The sequence below is a fragment of the Pholcus phalangioides genome, unplaced genomic scaffold, assembly GCF_987345545.1.
Source record: "Pholcus phalangioides strain wild (caught in Gottingen) unplaced genomic scaffold, Ppha-v1.0 ptg000027l_1, whole genome shotgun sequence".
NCBI lineage: Eukaryota > Metazoa > Arthropoda > Arachnida > Araneae > Pholcidae > Pholcus > Pholcus phalangioides.
In genome coordinates, this window is record NW_028301617.1 from 1,853,020 (window position 1) to 1,870,345 (window position 17,326).

Sequence of the window (17,326 nt, forward strand, 5' to 3'; positions counted from 1 at the left end):
ATCTCGCCCTATACTAATCGGCTATTTAGAAAGAAAAATAAATAAATAAAGCTCCACTCTTGTGTGTGTGCTCCACATTCCCAGGCGAATATTTTTCACGCAGACAATGGCAAGAAGCAACCAATGTCCACCCAACCGTTTTCTACAAGATGGCGACTCGGCTCTCCCCCCCCCCGTTCCCAACCGACGACGTCTTTTGGGCGATCGTGACATTTCCCGCGGATGATTTCCCAGTGTTGTTTTATCGTCGTTACAAGCGGATGATTCGTATTAATATCTGGGTCAGGTATAACACGATATCCACGGGAACAGCGTCCATCCAAGCGAGATTCGTGCCGAGTGTAGCACGTGGAAGAGACCGAGAGAAACGCGTGCTCATGATTATTATTATCTAAATGAGAAGTTTTAGGTCTGGCGAGAGGGAGATAAGGAGATCCAGGTTAATACTGGTGGATGTGGTATTAATGAATACGTTTGATTAGCCCTGAGGAGAGTATTAGTGTGTGTGTGTCTTACGGCTGTATGTGGGTGAGTTATTTTCCCACGAGGATCTCGATAGGATTCGCTTTCGGGATCGAATCCGTGGATAATCGATATAAGTTAATTGCGATAATTTGGACACTATGCTGGGACTCGGTATTTGCAACCGCAGATGCAGATCCAGGTCGATATGCCGGGAGGGGCGCGACTTATTGTGTAGGTTCGTAGGATTATCCCGTAGTTTTGTGACAAGACGAAACATTTCCCCGTGTTACTCGGCTCTTGGGAGGAATCCCCTCCCCCTCACCCTCCTTCCCTGGATTCGCATCTGAGGGAAGGCAGACGTCTCCAGCTGTGTGTACACAGGCATCTACAGCTTCGAAATGCGGCGTAGGCGGGTTATCTTCAGCTGAGAACGAAACCGAGACAGGCGTGTTCCGCTTCGAATGGAGCGGAGGCAGGCCAGCGCCTCCTAGAGGTAGAAGGCCTCTGCACTCATGGCCCCTGCTTCCTTTATTTCACGCACTGCGGCGTGAGGCGCTGAAGTAGTCCCGGCGGAGACCAGCTGACGTTCATTTCGGAGTTCAACCAGCACCTCCTGGAGATAGAAGGCCTCTGCACGGGTTGCCATAAACGTCATTCAGACAACCTAGCAAGTTTGCCACATTTTGAACCACAGCATCCTATTTCGTATCTTCTTATTTTGGCGTAGAATCTTCCTGGTTGGCTCACAAATACCGCATAGTGATTGGATGTGGGGCATAGAAATCGCCAATTTTGAGCCCGAGATCATTTCTTTTCCTGATAACGATGGTACTGGAGCAGGGAATTTTTCCCCCGGAATATATTCTGAGGGAAAATGGACTACTTACTGACGTCACACACTGCGAAGGCCTTCTACCTCTAGGAGGTGCTGGGCAGGCGCGAATCCAGGGCGATGTGTCGGAGAAGTGACTTGTTGCGTAGGTGCATCGCATCATCCCGTATTTTACGGGCAGGCAAATTTTCCGATGCTGATTCGGCTCTCGGGAGAGGCGGTCACCTTCATCGTCCCCTCTGGATCCACGACTGTTGTAACGAAGAGAGTTGAGAAAACCCCAGAAAATCCATTCCACCCGATCACTGTGTGGCCATATATCACCCTTTCGAAAGGCTGCTGGCAACTGATCGAAACGCAGACCGGATTAGCTGATTAGCTCGTATTAGATAAGATGCTGTACATCAGTGATTCCCAACGTGTGCATTAACGCCCCCCGGGGGGGGGGGGCGATGGAGTGTTTCAGGGAGGCGGTAGAAGATACGAGTATAACATAGGATTCTATGGGTTAGATTGCATTGGGAGGGCGATGGGGGACAAAAAAGGTTGGGAAACTATGCTGTACGTCGTGGAATCGCCGTGGATCGAGTCGTAAATTGGATACAAGGGCTGGTTCGCCCTCTATTAGAGACACCTACTGATACAAAGCGGATACAGGGTCTCCAAACGGAGGGGGAGGATGAATAGTGATTGGAGGGCGGATTTTCCCCCTCCATCCTCACCCCTATGATAACAATACAAATTTTCTGAGGAACGTGGGGAGTGCGGTCCCATTTCCGCCTCTACCCCGTTTTTACCTATGCCTGATGTATGATGTAATACCTATGCTTGTGAGTTGTACACAAGCTCTTTTTAGTTATCTCTCTTAGTAATTAATGCAAATTACAATGACCACGTTCTAGATTAGGGTTTCTCAATGCAGGTCCGTCATTTGGGGGTCGGGGGGGGGGCCATCCCCCTGGCTTTTGAAAATACACTAAAAATAATATACACATATATACATTGAGTACATGTCCCCCCCCCCCCCCGGAAAAAGTTGAAATGACGGCCCTGTCTCAATGTGGGCAATTGAATGGTTCACGTACCGGGGTGGGGACGAGGAAAGCTATGGGTAAAATGTAGGATCCTATGGATTGGTTTGAGAGTTAGGGGCAGTGATAAAAAAAAGTTCAGGAGAAGTGTGGGGGCGGGACGAAAAGCTTGGGAAACTCTGTTCTAGATCATATCTTGTAATCATAGGATAGAGGTGTTTTTTACTTTTAGGGCCTCCCAGGCACTTTTGCACCAACTTCACCTAAAATAATATTCTGCTAGGAGGGGCCGTTCAAGTATTACGTAAGCAAATTTTTAGCCATTTTTGACCCCCCCCCCCTCCTTGTCAGCAAAAGTCAGCGAAACTGTGACCGCCCCCGGTCAGCAAAATTTCGTCATCAGCTCTGCTCCTCTGAAGTCTAACGCATATTGGTGGGATCAGAGACGTACACGGGGGGGGGGGGGTTTATATTTAAGAAATTCGTTGCGACCCACCCTCCTAGCCATATAATGCTAAATCGCATAAAGGCCCTTGGCCCGCGGACTAAATATGGCCCTGGGGGTTGTCTGATGCAGCCTGCCCTCCTCAAACCTAATTTTGTAAAAATGAACTAGGCGGCACATTTATAAAGTAGATCGCGCAAGTGTCCCGTGGTACAATTCCATAGCATTTAAGTGGCCCGTGGCATATTTTCAGACCACTTGAATTACCCGGGACACAGTTCCAGAAGACTTAACACATTTAGAGATCCCTTGAGTGACATGTGACGAAGTTTTACAACCCCCCCCCCCCCAGTGCGATTCTGCATCACTCAAGTTACCCGCGGCACATTCTCAGATTATTTAAGTGATCCGCGGGATATAATTACGAATCACTTGAGTGATGCGTGGCACAGTTCCAGAACACTTAAGCGGCCCGGACACATTTCCAGATCACTTGGATCGGTGAAACACTCAGAGATCACTAAAGTGACTCTGTATGGCACTTATCAATGGGGAGGGGGGGGTGTTACTTCAAGTGCCCACAAACTATCGGAAGGTTTTTCTCGTTTTTGGTGCACCGAGTAAGATGCCATTAAGAATATTTCTCATTTTCATAAAGGGTATGGGGGAAATTTGTCTGTCCCGTAAAATACGGGATGATTCAAAGATATTACGCCATTCGCCCCTACCTAGTCTTGAATCCGCGTATTGTCAATGTGTGAGTGTAACGTAAAAGTAATTGATCTCTTGTACCAAAGCGTTCGCGCCCGAGTGGCGTGGTGGTAAGATGCTCGTCTACCACCGTGAAGGTTGGTGTCGCGGACCCAGGGAGGCTATAGATAAGATATTTTCCCCTAACGAGCTGGAGGCGAGACCACCGATAGACAGCACCCCCCCCCCCAATTTCAAACCCACCTCATTAATGGCAGTAAATTGCAATATAGCGATATGGCCAGAGTTGATGAAGTACCAAAGTAAGGGTTGCTGTAGTTCCCGAGATGTCGCACATAAAATTTTCAATAACATGATCCTGCAGGTCATGATGCATGATCTTCTCTGCTCGAAATAGGAATGCAAGCGGATGATATGCTATACTATACGATGGGGGAAGGTTAGGAAGGAAAACCCCGCGTATTGATGCTCACAATGTAAGCTTTATGTGGAAGTTAAGAAAGCATTATAACCTGATTTTCTTTTGTTGGTAAAAAAAGCCTTCATTGGAGCGTTACGGAGAGCGCACCCACGTGCTCTGGTTTAGTTAAATCTCTGGAGAAGATAGTGACTAGTCTTCACTCATTAATTAGATCGAGGGGGGGTAAACAATGCTTTCACGGTTCGAAGGACTAATAACTGAAAGGTTAAATGTCTGTGGTTCCATTCCCTCCATGTGATGACATGGAATTATACTTTCTACCGCGGAATTATGGGACTCGTTCGAGCATATCTTCGAAATGTTCTCCGAATTATGGGCGCATACTGTCATCACATAATGGCCACGGCCAAGCTAAACTGTACAGGGTGATTCATAAAGAAATATTGATTTTTTTTTTTTTTTAAAAGACAAAGGTGGATTTTTGGTTTTACTGCCTGCGTTGGCGTACGCAAGGGGGGGGGGGGTTTCTAACTCCCCCTCCCCCTTTGAGCCAAGATTATAGTGTTATTTTGAAGGAAAAAGCGTTATCCCCCCCTCCCTCGAGAAAATTCTGCGTACGCCTATGACTGCCTATAAGCTGTACAGTTTTTGCCCCCCGGCCATTTTTCATACTAGTCTAATTTTTTTGGGCACTCATTCCCAAATTTTCTTCCCTTAGATATAGCTCCTTATAACCCCCCCCCTCTCTTCCTATAAATACGCCCCCTGTCTGTAAGTCACTCTTTTGGTCACACGCTCTTGGTCTTTCACATGCGTGAACACTTTACCAATCACTCTTTTGTCCGCTCTGACTTGGTCTTTCGCTCTCCAGATCGCTCCCATGCTTATATACTTTACGTGCTTTCTAGGTCGCTCCTATGCTCGCGCACTTTCTTAATCGCTCTTTTGGCCGCTCACTGACCTGGTCCTCCGCTCTCTGGCAGGGCCGTCATTTCAACTTTTGCCAAGGGGGGGGGGGGCAAAGAGCATGTAGTAAAGGTACGCATATATATATACCACTTGTAGTGTATTTCCAAAAGCCAGGGGGGTGGGCAACGCCCCCTCCCCTAAGTGACGGGCCTGCTCTCTGGGTCACTCCCATTTTCACGCGCTCTCTCATACTCATACACTCCTTAGTCACTCTTTTGGCCATTCACGTACTTGCACACCTGCTTTGGTCACTCATGCTTGCTTGACCTGGTCATTTGCTCCCTAGGTACTCTATTGGTCACTCACGTGCTTGCACACAGTTTTGGTTAATCACGTGCAAGCAAACTCTTTATGTCACTCTTTTGGTCGCTCACTGGCCTGATATCTCCCTAGGTCATTGGGTCATTCTTTTGTTCATTGACATTGCTTGGGAAACTCTCTAGGTCTCATATACTTGCACACTTCCTCGGCCGCTCTGACGTGGCTCTTCGCTCTCTGGGTCATTCCCTCTAACAACCCAATTAGAAAGTTGTCGCCCACAGAGCAACAACAGGACAGTTAGAGGACAGGGTGTCCGTACGTGAAAGGTTAATTACTTTTACTTTTATAACTATTCAACCTCTCGCAATATGAATGACGTATCTGCACGTTATTTGGATCCTTTTTTTTTTTCTAATTGGAAGTATGTCTCTAGGATTAGGTGGCCAGATGTCCCGGTTTTCCACTATTTTTCGCCCTGTCCCGGAAAAAAAAGGCTTTCGGTACACCTGTTTGTCCCGGTATTTGCTGGAGCAATGAAATAGCATTATTTTCAATATTTTTTCCAATTTAACTTCTATCTTCGCTAGATGTTATGCTATGAAAATTTGGCAATTTCACTGTTATATTTTTTTGCCATGCTCATATTTTAGGTAACCCAAGAACGCCGAACTAATTTTCAACCACTCTAGCCCCGTTTACATGTGCAATATTGGGCTGTAAAAGCCGCTGAACTAACACTCTGCTATCCTACTATAAGTCAGCATATGTCATTCGGGTCATCGGATTGTTCTACAATTCTCAACTACACCCTCTTCAATGATTCCGACAGCAAAAAGAATAGCATTTAAAAGAATTAGAACAGCAGTAATAGTCAAAGCAGTATTAGTGCGCGACACGACCATGAAAATATGCGCTAATTTTGGTGGAATACAACGAGGTGGTCTAATAATGTGTACTGAAAGTACAGTAAAACCCCTTTTAACGGACACCCCCTTAGATGCGGTCACTCCTTTTTTTGCAGCCAAATAATAATTTCCCCTTGAAAAATAAAAGTATGCTTTTCAAACTCCTGATTAACGATCAACCGTCTTTTACGGACTTAGTCCCACCGGTGTCCACAAAAGAGAGGTTTTACTGTATTAAAGAAACCCCAGACATGGCCCAACCTTTGCTCCGATATGGGATACAAGCCCGTTATCTCGTAAGGTTGCGTTTGTCTGTTCTAGGGAAAAGCGTTTCCAGCATTAATCTAATGATTTCAATCGGTTTTACGTTAGGGGCCGTTCAAATATTACGTAAGCAGGTTTTCAAAAAGGGGTGGTTGATGACGTAAGCAACCTTCAAACCCCCCTTCCCCCCCCCCTTGTCATCAAAACTCAGCTAATCCGAAACCCCGTCCCCCCTCGATGCTGACGTAATACTTGAATGACCCCTTATGCACTTGAGCGCAAAGCTTTGCTGTGAAAGTTCGCACCATAAATATTCGGATTGTTGGAACGAATTAATCAGTTTTGCATTGATTCCTATGGGAGGAAAAAAAAAAAAACTATGTTGGTTTCTGAACAATTCGGTTTACGAACGGACTTCCAGAAACGAATTGCATGTAGTAAGTTCGTAAACCAAGGGTCGACTGTTCGTAGAAGCATAGACGTTATAATATGAGACAAAGAGTACTTGAGTTCCCCACCTAGTAATTTATGAGTATACAACGTAACGCATCTCACCCTTCATGGCATACGCCCTTCAATCACGTTTATACGGGACATCTGATAACCATGACACCCATCCTAATGTGTAGCGCCTCTGAGTAGAAGTAGTCTGATAATATTTTCAAAATGTAATTGTTAGTTTGCAATTTTACACTGTAATGCCCACCAAATGAGAGTTTTGAATGTGTCCTGGTTTTGTCCCGATTATTTTTAATGGATGTCCCGGTTTTTAACAACGATCCGTCCCGATTTTGCAAGCACCTCATCTGGTCACCCCTACTTCCCCTAGTCTAGGATCAACGGTTCGCGAGTAAAATGCGGCAAGGGGAATTATGGAATCACCCTGTGTATCTGATATAATACTATTTTAATGCTGTAATTATTTACTTACTAATAATTTTCTGTCTCATGTCATTGCAGGTCATTTCATGTGCTCGTGATCCAAACTTTGAAACAAAGAAAATGTTCGGGAGACGAGTCCTACTATTGTACATAGCCCTGCTATTCACAACGGTAAGTTGTTGTTTATAAGAGAGAACAATGACCATTACTTATCATTATTTCAAATACTGTCGAAAACATGAATCTCGTTGACTGTAAATATATTGAAAGAACTCGAAAAATGGGGGGAGGGGTCATAAACACGGGACATCACCGATTATCACTAAAAATGTTGGCCAAATGTCAGCGAAATCGCCAATCATGACACCCTACAACAGAAAAACGGGTCAAAAAAAATGTTGGAAAGGGAATTATTGTGGGAAAATGCGGTAATATTCAGTTGATGCGTCATACTCCAGAAGGAATCGAAACGAAAATTACATTACATTTTCATCCAGCGCTGAACTATCTACAGACAAGACGTTCTATGAGTCCCGCACTCCTTCTCAGGTTAGGCCATGCTTCTCGGCCGGGCCCGCCGACCACATCCTTCCGAAATTAAGTAAAAAAGTCTCGCCACAGAGAGCAACAGGCCTACAACGTTACAAATATTCAATCATTACACTTCACTCACAATTTGAGGTATAGATGGCAGCACAGAAATATACAAATACAACGCCACAACAGGCAAATTGCCCAACAAGGGTGGCTGACTTAAGAACATCATGGATCCCCGAGCCAATTTTTGGAGGCCCTACCTACTACTGCTACACACAGCTTGTTCAATTCCTGCCTCTTTTCTGGTGTTTTTTTGGGTTTTTTTTTTAATTTCTGCATCCTTTTATTTTCCTTACTTTCTGCCTTTTTACCACCTTTCATTTCTTTAATTTTTGCATCGTTCTCTTCCGTTTACTTTTTGCTTCCTTTCCTGTCGTTTCTGAATTTCTGCACCTTTCACTTTTGTTTACTTTCTAGCTTTTTTTCCGGTCCCTTTTCCAGATTTCTGCACCCTTTTCTTCGTTTACTTTCTGCTCTGTTTTTCACATTTCTGCACCCTTCTCTCTTGTTTACTTGTTATCCCACTTCCAGTCTTTTTTTTCACAAACAGTACAAATACAACGCCACAACAGGCAAATTGCCCAACGAGGTGGCTGACTTAAGAACATCATGGATCCCCGAGCCATCCTTTTGGAGGCCCTACCTATTACTACTACTACACCCCCGCGGAACCCCCCCAACGAATCGGTACATGCGGGAATGTGCGTGTACGTGTAGTGAAACCTGACGTGAAGTTTTTGTTGTTTCTCTGTAATGCTTGTTATGTGTAGTGCTGCCATCAGTTTTTCTAACTATGAGTGAAGTGTTATGATTGAATGATTTATCGTTGTAGGACTGTTGCTCTCTGTGGCGAGACTTTTTAACGGGGAGATCGGCTCGCATTTGCGCCTTGAAGTTGGGAACCACAGAAAACCAACTTCAGCCGACCACCACTGTGGGGGTTCGAACCCGGATCTTCGCATCGCCAGTCCGTCACTATAACCACTCGACCACCACAGCGGCTTATAACTGTTTGCTCCCTCCTTCCCTTTTTTTCATTTCCCATTCCCGTGACATTTTTTTTTTTTTTTTTTCGAAATTTCTGCCGTCCTTGCCCTTTTCGGCTTCTGTTGTCCCTGGGTAAGAAACGCAAGCAGTACTAAAAAAAAAAAAAAAGTGATAAGAATGATGACGGTAAAACCAGCAATATGAGCACGTTTTTGGCTTTAACAGATATGAACTCGGGGTTAACGAGAGATCTAGATAATTGGGAGCACAAGATGGAGCTCTGGTTCAAATTCTTCCTTCCTTCTTTCCTCAACATAACAGCGAGAAGAAGAAGAAGAAGAAACTTCTTATTTAAGCATTAGAGTGGCTATTCCTGCAGCTATGGGTCAATGTTACTTCAAAGGCCATCCGTCAGTGTGCGATAATTGATGTTTGCGCCGATCAGAAACCACTACATTCGCAGCATTGGCCACTCACGTGCTTTGAACAACAACAACAACACAGAAAGGAAAAAAAGGAAATATATGTTTAATAAATCTATTTTCTTTTTTTTCTCATATGTCCGAAACATTCGAACCTGTTTCTTGAAAAGATGTCCGAGGTGATAATGGAACCTTGAATTATGATTTGTGAGAGGATCGAAAACCTATTTAACAGGAGATGGGTTAACATGGAGCGAATACCCGGATGTGGTCGGTAAATGAAACAAATAAGAAATTGGAACGTCGTTTTTCAATGGATCCACACGCACGCACGCGAGCGTGTGTGTAATTATCGCGTAATTAAATTATCCAGTGTAAAGTCACCATCTTGCGCCATTTAATACACATCAGTCGCCGTCTCCTGACAATCACCTAAATTGGCTTTTTCTCATTCTTGTTTCGCACAACTTCCATCCTATTTCAGTTACCCATCAATCTCTGGCTATGGATGGTCTGAAAAATCAATCGGCCAGCCGATGAAGCTCGAGTAGCTCTGCGTGAACCCCTCCAACCCCCGCAGCCCTACTTTTATGCAATGTAAACGAGCCACTGACTAGTCTAGTGGGTACCACTTGTCTGTCGTCACGTTCGAAATACCCTCACGCTCGTCGAATCACTAGAGTATAAGCCCAGTAGTGCGATGTGAATTTGTGTACAAATTATTTTCTGAATCCACGCGTAATGTCGAGCCAAAATGAGCGACCAACGTTGGCAAGTGCATGGTCGCTCATTTTGGTTCGGAAAACCCACATTTCTCTTACGAGTTGAATGGCGTCACTATCCTGGATGCAACTAGGATCACCGATATGGAAACAAAACAATAGCCTCTTACGAATTTCTAGCAGCCCACGAGAGAGGCTCCCGGCATTGCAAAGGGCACTCTCAACATCTTACGCATTTCTGACAGCGCGTCACCTTCTGATACATTTCTGTAATGGTACGAAATATTTTTGGACGCATTTCGAAACGTACGCAAACTTCCGACGCGTTTCTAAGGCTAAGCAATCTTCCAACACACCCAAGGCACTTCTAAAGGCCGAAACACTACACTGAGACCTTGTGAATTCTGATTCGCGGAAATTCTATGTTGTGGAAATTATGTAACGTGGAATTCCCACGTCACCGAATTTACACGAATCAGGATTCACAACGTCTCCGACATGACATGTTTCGACCTTAAGCGTATTACAGCCTACGCAATATCCTGACACATTTCCATACGCAATCTACCGAAGTATTCGAGGCATTTCTAAAGGTACGTAATCTTCCGAAGCATTTCCAAGAATACGAACACCTCCTGCGCATGTCTAAGGGAGGGAAGTGAACGAGCATCCACGCATTTCTAGGACATATATATACACGCATTCCCCTCCACGCATGAAAAAGGTACAGTGTTTTGCCACACACACACACACACACACAAATGGAATAAATTTATTCCCCGAAAAATACACACGCACACATAATACATTAAACAAAATTGTGACAGGAGGAAGAAATTTATTTTGGCTCATCATGATACGAAAATGGCATCTGAAGTTGTGTAATGTAAGTCTCAGCCAAATAAGAAGGTCACGACCTGGACATTTACTCCTTGACATTTCGTTATATGATCACTCACTTGGTCACTCATACAGTCACTCATTTAGTCATTCATACGGTCACTCACTAACTCATACAGTCAACTGCATACTCGCTAACTCATACAGTCAATTACACACTCACTTGGTCACTCGTACAGTCAATTACATACTCACTTGGTCACTCGTACAGTCAATTACACACTCACTTGGTCACTCGTACAGTCAATTACACACTCACTTGATCACTCGTACAGTCAATTACACACTCACTTGGTCACTCGTACAGTCACTCATTTAGTCATTCATACGGTCACTCACTAACTCATACAGTCAACTTCATACTCGCTAACTCATACAGTCAATTACACACTCACTTGGTCACTCGTACAGTCAATTACACACTCACTTGATCACTCGTACAGTCCCTCACTCACTCATATCGTCACTCACTCACTCTTTCATACGGTCATTCACCCACTTATATGGTCACTCACCTAATCACTTGGTCATTCATACGGTCAGGACAGGTGAAATGTCAGGTGTAAAATTTCCAGGGACGAAATGTACCGGGGACGAAACGTCAGGAGCGAAATCTCGGAGGCAGAATTTCCGAACCCACCTCCCGTAACGGACACTACCGTTAAGCGGACACCTCCACCAACGGACACTTTTTCTGAGTCCCGTCGGCGGGACTCAATGTATTTATTTTACTATCCATTAACGGACACTCTTCGTTAGCGGACGGCATTTGCGGTCCTGCCGGTTCTACCGTAAAATGCGACTTTTAAAGTGCTTGTGTGTGAAAAATGTGGCGTTTTGAAGAACAAAAAAAATCCCTCAATACCAATAGGTATTGAGGGTACAATTGAGTACAAATTCCCTTTGAATGAATGATGCTGAAGTAAATGAACAAGGTGAAAATGTTCTTTTTTGATAGGAAAAAGCATCCTACTTTACATTGTGGTTTCCACCAAAAATATCCCCGTTTGAATAAACCCTGTCGCATGATCCGACAGAGCTCATCCCAAAGATTCGGAAACCGTTGAAAAAGTGGAAATGTTCCCTTTTGAAAAAAAAATAAGCTCCTCAGCTGTAGCTTATTTTATTTTTTTTTCGATTTTCTTGAATTTTTTACACCAGACCAGACACTCTACCTACATTTCTACGACTACTTCAAAGCCGCAGCCCTAATTAAATGCGGGAAATGGATCACCTAGAAATGTCTCCGAGACATCTGTCGGCTCGGAAAACCCTAGAAAAAAAACCAGACTGGTGAGGGTATTCTGTCGAAATCACGGAAATGCTGGTACACACCTGAATAATACGTAATTAGGGACAACACAATGGGAATACGCGAAAAAAAAGAAAGCCAAAAAACAGGCAAGGTCGACAATATCCTATTTGTAGGACATCAGAATGCGACTGTGGCGTGGTCTATTGTCGCTTCGTGAATGCGTAAAGGGATAATGGAGGTCAGAGATAATGGATAAAAGGGTTAAAAAAAAATGTCTTTCTATTGGATGATTTGAATGGAGATTTCTTAACAGCGAGGATTCGGTTCAAATGGCTGCAATTGAAATTTAAGGTGTAACTAAGCTTCGTTGTAAAGATACTGATGGATCGATTGATATATTCTGTTATCTCCCCTTTTTTTTGTTATCTCAGGCCTCTTCGAAAGAGATCGACAGCGCTCAAGATCTCCAGCAGGAAGAGTCGGTCAACCTGCCAGCTGAACATCGAGGTGACTTCGCCGACTATGGCGGCAACGCCCTAGTCCCCCACAACCATGACCCATGGCCAGGTGGAAGGCCCGATATGGCGCAGATCAAGGCACTGAACGTGAAGTGCGAGAAGAACCACATGAAGGTGTACATCGAGTTCGACAGGCCGTTCTACGGGATGATATTCAGCAAGGGTCACTACAGCGATCCCAAGTGCGTCCACTTGCCGCCCGGCACCGGGCACCTGGAAGCGAAATTCGACATCTTCATGGGTCAGCAATGCAATTACTTTTCAATATTATCATCTCTCTGGTCTTAAAGTTGAATGAATAAATGTCTTGATAACATCCCATTTCAATATATTCTAGAACGACAATAAGAAATATATGCTTGTGGGCCCACTTTTGAAATGATACGTTCTAAGAAGAGGTAGCGCATAGGTAGGGCCGCCTCGAGAACATCATGTAGGGTCGCATCCAAGTGATTTTTCTGAGGTCCCGTCAGGCAAATTAACATACTCTGGAAAATTTCAATCAGATTTTATTTTTTGTGATGCACATCTGCACTTGCGGCCCCCCGATCATGTCCGGGTAGGCCCACGCGTCAAGACGAACTGCTCATAAGTGGGAACCTTTAGCTTAACACAAAGTTGCCAATAAACTATTCTAAACATAGGTTATCAGAAAGCTCGACGGGTGATTTGTGACCCGTAGAGAAGATCAATATCCCGAACTTGAAGGACCCCCCGTCGGTTCCAGGACATTCCAAATCTTTAGGCTCACAGCACCTTCGGGAATGAGATTGGAATTATGAATATCTCGTGGCACCTCTACTCTGTCTCGAGGTTTTCAGACGGCACCCCTAAAAGCCTATTTATATTTTGAATTCAGTTTCGCCCTCAACACATCTTGTGGCTCACATTGTTGCCGCATAGAACTGTGCACTAAGTATCACAGCCACTGCCAATATGTGCTGTTTTTGCCTCAACCTAAATAAACGTCCTCTGGTGCCCTTAGGAACCTAATGCAGTGTACGTGGACCATCCTTTAGTGACCTCGGACTTTTCACCCTTTAGTGACGTAGATTAGGGCCGCTACATGTCTCAGGATATTAGGGATGTGAATGAAAAGATTTTACAAACACGTGTGGTGCTGCGCAAGTCCTAATTGATAATAAAAAAAACGGGTCATACCTAACCGGTGACTATTTCTTCTCTTTAGTGGTGGGCCAAATAAAGAGTATGTTGTGCATTTTGACCCACTAGTAAGCATGTTAAGAAAAGGTTTTTTTGATAATATATATATATACTTGAATCTATTCATATTACACGCAGGTGGTTGTGGAATGTCGAGCAGCCAACAGGCCGGCTACCACCAACCTGAATCTGGTTCCGGATTGTTCATTGAGAACACAATAATAGTCCAGTATGATCCTCAAGTCCAGGAGATATGGGACCAGGCCAGGAGGCTCCGCTGCACGTGGTACGACTACTACGAGAAGGCCGTGACTTTTCGACCTTTCCAAGTCGACATGTTGGACGCCGTAACAGCTAATTTTCTTGGAGACAATATCCAGTGCTGGATGCAGATCCAAGTCGGAAAGGGACCCTGGGCCAGTGAGGTGAGTTCTTTAGCTGAACAAGAAGAGTTATAACAAGGTTGTATGGCACGCTGTATATGGCACGAAATGTTCTGATATGAATTTTCGATTTCGTTAACAGGTGGCTGGCATCGTCAAAATCGGTCAGACAATGACGATGGTGCTCGCTATCAAGGACGAAGAGAACAAGTTCGACATGCTGGTCCGTAACTGCATCGCCCATGACGGTCATCACCAGCCCATACAGCTCGTGGACGAATACGGGTGTGTTGTCCGGCCCAAGATAATGAGCCCGTTCCAGAAAGTCAAGAATTTCGGCGCGTCTGCGTCGGTGGTGTCGTACGCTTACTTCCAGGCCTTCAAGTTCCCCGACTCGATGAACGTGCACTTCCAGTGCGTGATACAGGTCTGCAGGTACGAGTGCCCGGTCCCTCAATGTGCCGGAGATTTGGGTGGCGGATACCTACCAGCACCCAGAGATCCATCATCGTCATACGCCGACGAAAAGGTCGTCGGATACGAAACTCACAAGCCCGGCGACAGCCTCGGCAAACCAGTACAGGCACTCCTCCCACAAGGAGGAGGCGAAATAGACCTCCACGGTGCTGTCATACCAGAGCACCATCTCCAACACCACGGCAGCAGTAGCCTCGGCAGCGACACCGGTGGCTACCCACCGGTGTTCTTCAACAGGCAGGGCGACCAGATCCCTTCGAAGGGCACCGACGTCAAGATCAGCGGTGGCTACGGGGTCGGCGGTACCGGCGGCATGCCGAGGTCCATCAACCATGACTCGCCGTCCAGCAGGAGGAAGCGTCAGGCTGATTCCAAGGAGGAGATGACCGACATACCGACCCAGAAGGTCATCCAGGTCGTGGCTCCCGGAGACGTGGCCTTCAACCTCCCCAACGACGAGGAGGAGACCGTCGTGTACGCGAGCCGCACCGACGGTGACGGCAGCTCCATCTGCATGGCCATACCGAGCTTCGCCGTCGGACTAGTCTTCCTATTGCTTCTACTGGTCATCTCTTCTCTTGTAGCCGGATTCCTGTTCATGAGGGTCAAGCATCTGGCTAGCAAAGAGGACAACTGCATAGGTTACGACAACACGGAATTTCTCAAAGTCGCTGTACCCGTCATACAGTGATTTGTTTGCAACCGTTACGTCCCTCCTCGTACGATAACAAGACAAAATTGTCATTTATCAGACGCTACTAATCATCAAGAAATGCCCTAATCCTAGCTCTTTGAAGGGCTAGTTTTCACAGCACAACTTTCGAATGCAAAGAAACAAAAACAGATAGCGAGCCCTACAACGGAAAACGAAGCAGGACCTGCCTGGAACCTACAATCGACAATCAAGACAAGACTAGAAGGCTCCCGAATTCAAGTTGAAGCTCATCTTACAACTAGTCTGTGGTAAAAGCATTTTTACTCGTAGAAACAGCTTAACGTAACGCATAGAAACTACCCTTCGTGTGTTTTTAGGTCCTTTGACACCTTTCAGTCCCGTCCAGAACGTTAATCTTCTGGCGTTTTGGTTCCGTGACCAATCTTCGGCCGAGACCAGAACGTCCATCTTCGGTCGTTTTGGTTCTGTGACACTCTTCGGTTCGAGTCCAGAACGTTAATCTTCGGATGTTTTGGTTCCGTGACACTCTTCAGTCCAGTCCAGAACGTTAATCTTCTGACGTTTTGGTTCCATGACAATCTTCGGCTGAGACCAGAACGTTCATCTTCGGTCGTTTTGGTTCTGTGACATGCTTCTGTGTCAAGTCCATAACGTTAATCTTTGGTTTTTGGTTCCGTGACACTCTTCAGTCAATCTGTGGTTGTTTTGATTCCTTGGCATTCCTCGGCCAAGTTCAGAAAGTTAATCTTCGGGTGTTTTGGTTTCGTGACGCTCTTCAAGTCCAGAACATTAATATTCTGTTGCTTTTGTTTTGTGACACTCTTCAGTCAAGTCCATTGCGATAATCTTCCGTCGTTTTGGTTATGTGACACTCTTCAGTCAAGTCCACAATGCCCCTCCACACGACTCAATAGGAATAGTCCAACACTCACAATATTATCTGATCCTATATAGTTGAACATGGCCCCAGATATATATATGAGCTGCTTGATCCCATTTCAAACATCAAATTCAATCAAAACAAGAAGGGCCAAGAGAAGCCCCTCCATGTTGCAAAAAACGTGTTCGTGTGCTAGTGTTTTCCGAGTGACATAAATTGCTAGTGATTGGCGGTATTTATATTCGTTATTTATTTGTGACTCTTGGAGACGCTGTTCTAATGACGTAAAAAAAAAAAATACTCGTGTGTAATGTTTCTCTTGTATAATGTCGTAATTATGTATGATTTAGTTTTTCTTTTATAATTTTCAATAATTTGTCAATGCGGGATATACTGGCAAATACAAATACAAATACAATATGGGATGAAGAAAAAGATGCCCATTACATTCTGGACATTCGCCATGATTACTGTAAACAACCCGGAACTAAATAGATATTTCCAACAATCGAAACCAAAGATCGATTCAATAGAGCAGCAGCAACACGGCAAAAAATACCGATTTACTAATCGATTAAAAATTACCTTCTCCAGTATATCCCGCTTCCGACAAAATAGGAGATGACATGTAAAAAAAATGGCCGAGAAAGAAAAGAATGAGAAGAATGTGTTTATATTTGTTTGTAATTTAAAATGTGCCACTACAAGTGTTTTAATTATCGATTTTTTTTTTACAAAAAAAGTGTCATCGAATCGATTAGGTCTTCTGTAAATATTATCGATTCTGTTAACTAGAACTGTATTCTGGAATTAAAAAAAAAAAAAAATGAAAGAAAGAGATTGTTTTGTTATTGATCGGTTTTCATTAGTCGTTCTTTGATTCCATGGTTAGAATTTACCGTAACGTGGTAATTAATGTCACCAGGGCAGGGCCGTCTTAAAAGCGTCGTGTGCCCCCGGGCCAAGGGATTTGTCTGAGGCCCTACCTTGTAAATTCTAGGAAATTCCAACCGGGTCGCATTTTGGTGAGGACCCTCTTCTTCTGAGGCCCCGGTGGGCCCATTCGTTAAGACGGCACTGCACCAGGGTCATTTCTTGGGGAATGTAAGCGGGTCTGGTGTTGCCGGAGCGAGACCAGGGAGGACGATGAATTTAAGGG

General features: G+C 44.7%; 1 protein-coding gene across 2 annotated transcripts in view; it reads left to right on the forward strand.

The window, feature by feature from the left end:
• Positions 1–17,022, forward strand: part of LOC149068036 (uncharacterized) — a 69,344-nt gene extending 52,322 nt beyond the window's left edge. For both annotated transcript variants that reach the window (XM_089251434.1, XM_089251435.1), the window contains exons 2-5: positions 7,265–7,357; positions 12,501–12,828; positions 13,890–14,176; positions 14,277–17,022. In XM_089251434.1, coding sequence (XP_089107560.1) covers positions 7,307–7,357; positions 12,501–12,828; positions 13,890–14,176; positions 14,277–15,302 — 1,692 coding nt within the window. In that variant the 5' untranslated portion in view covers positions 7,265–7,306 and the 3' untranslated portion in view covers positions 15,303–17,022. The remainder of the gene's footprint in view (positions 1–7,264; positions 7,358–12,500; positions 12,829–13,889; positions 14,177–14,276) is intronic.
• The last annotated feature ends 304 nt before the right edge of the window (positions 17,023–17,326 follow it).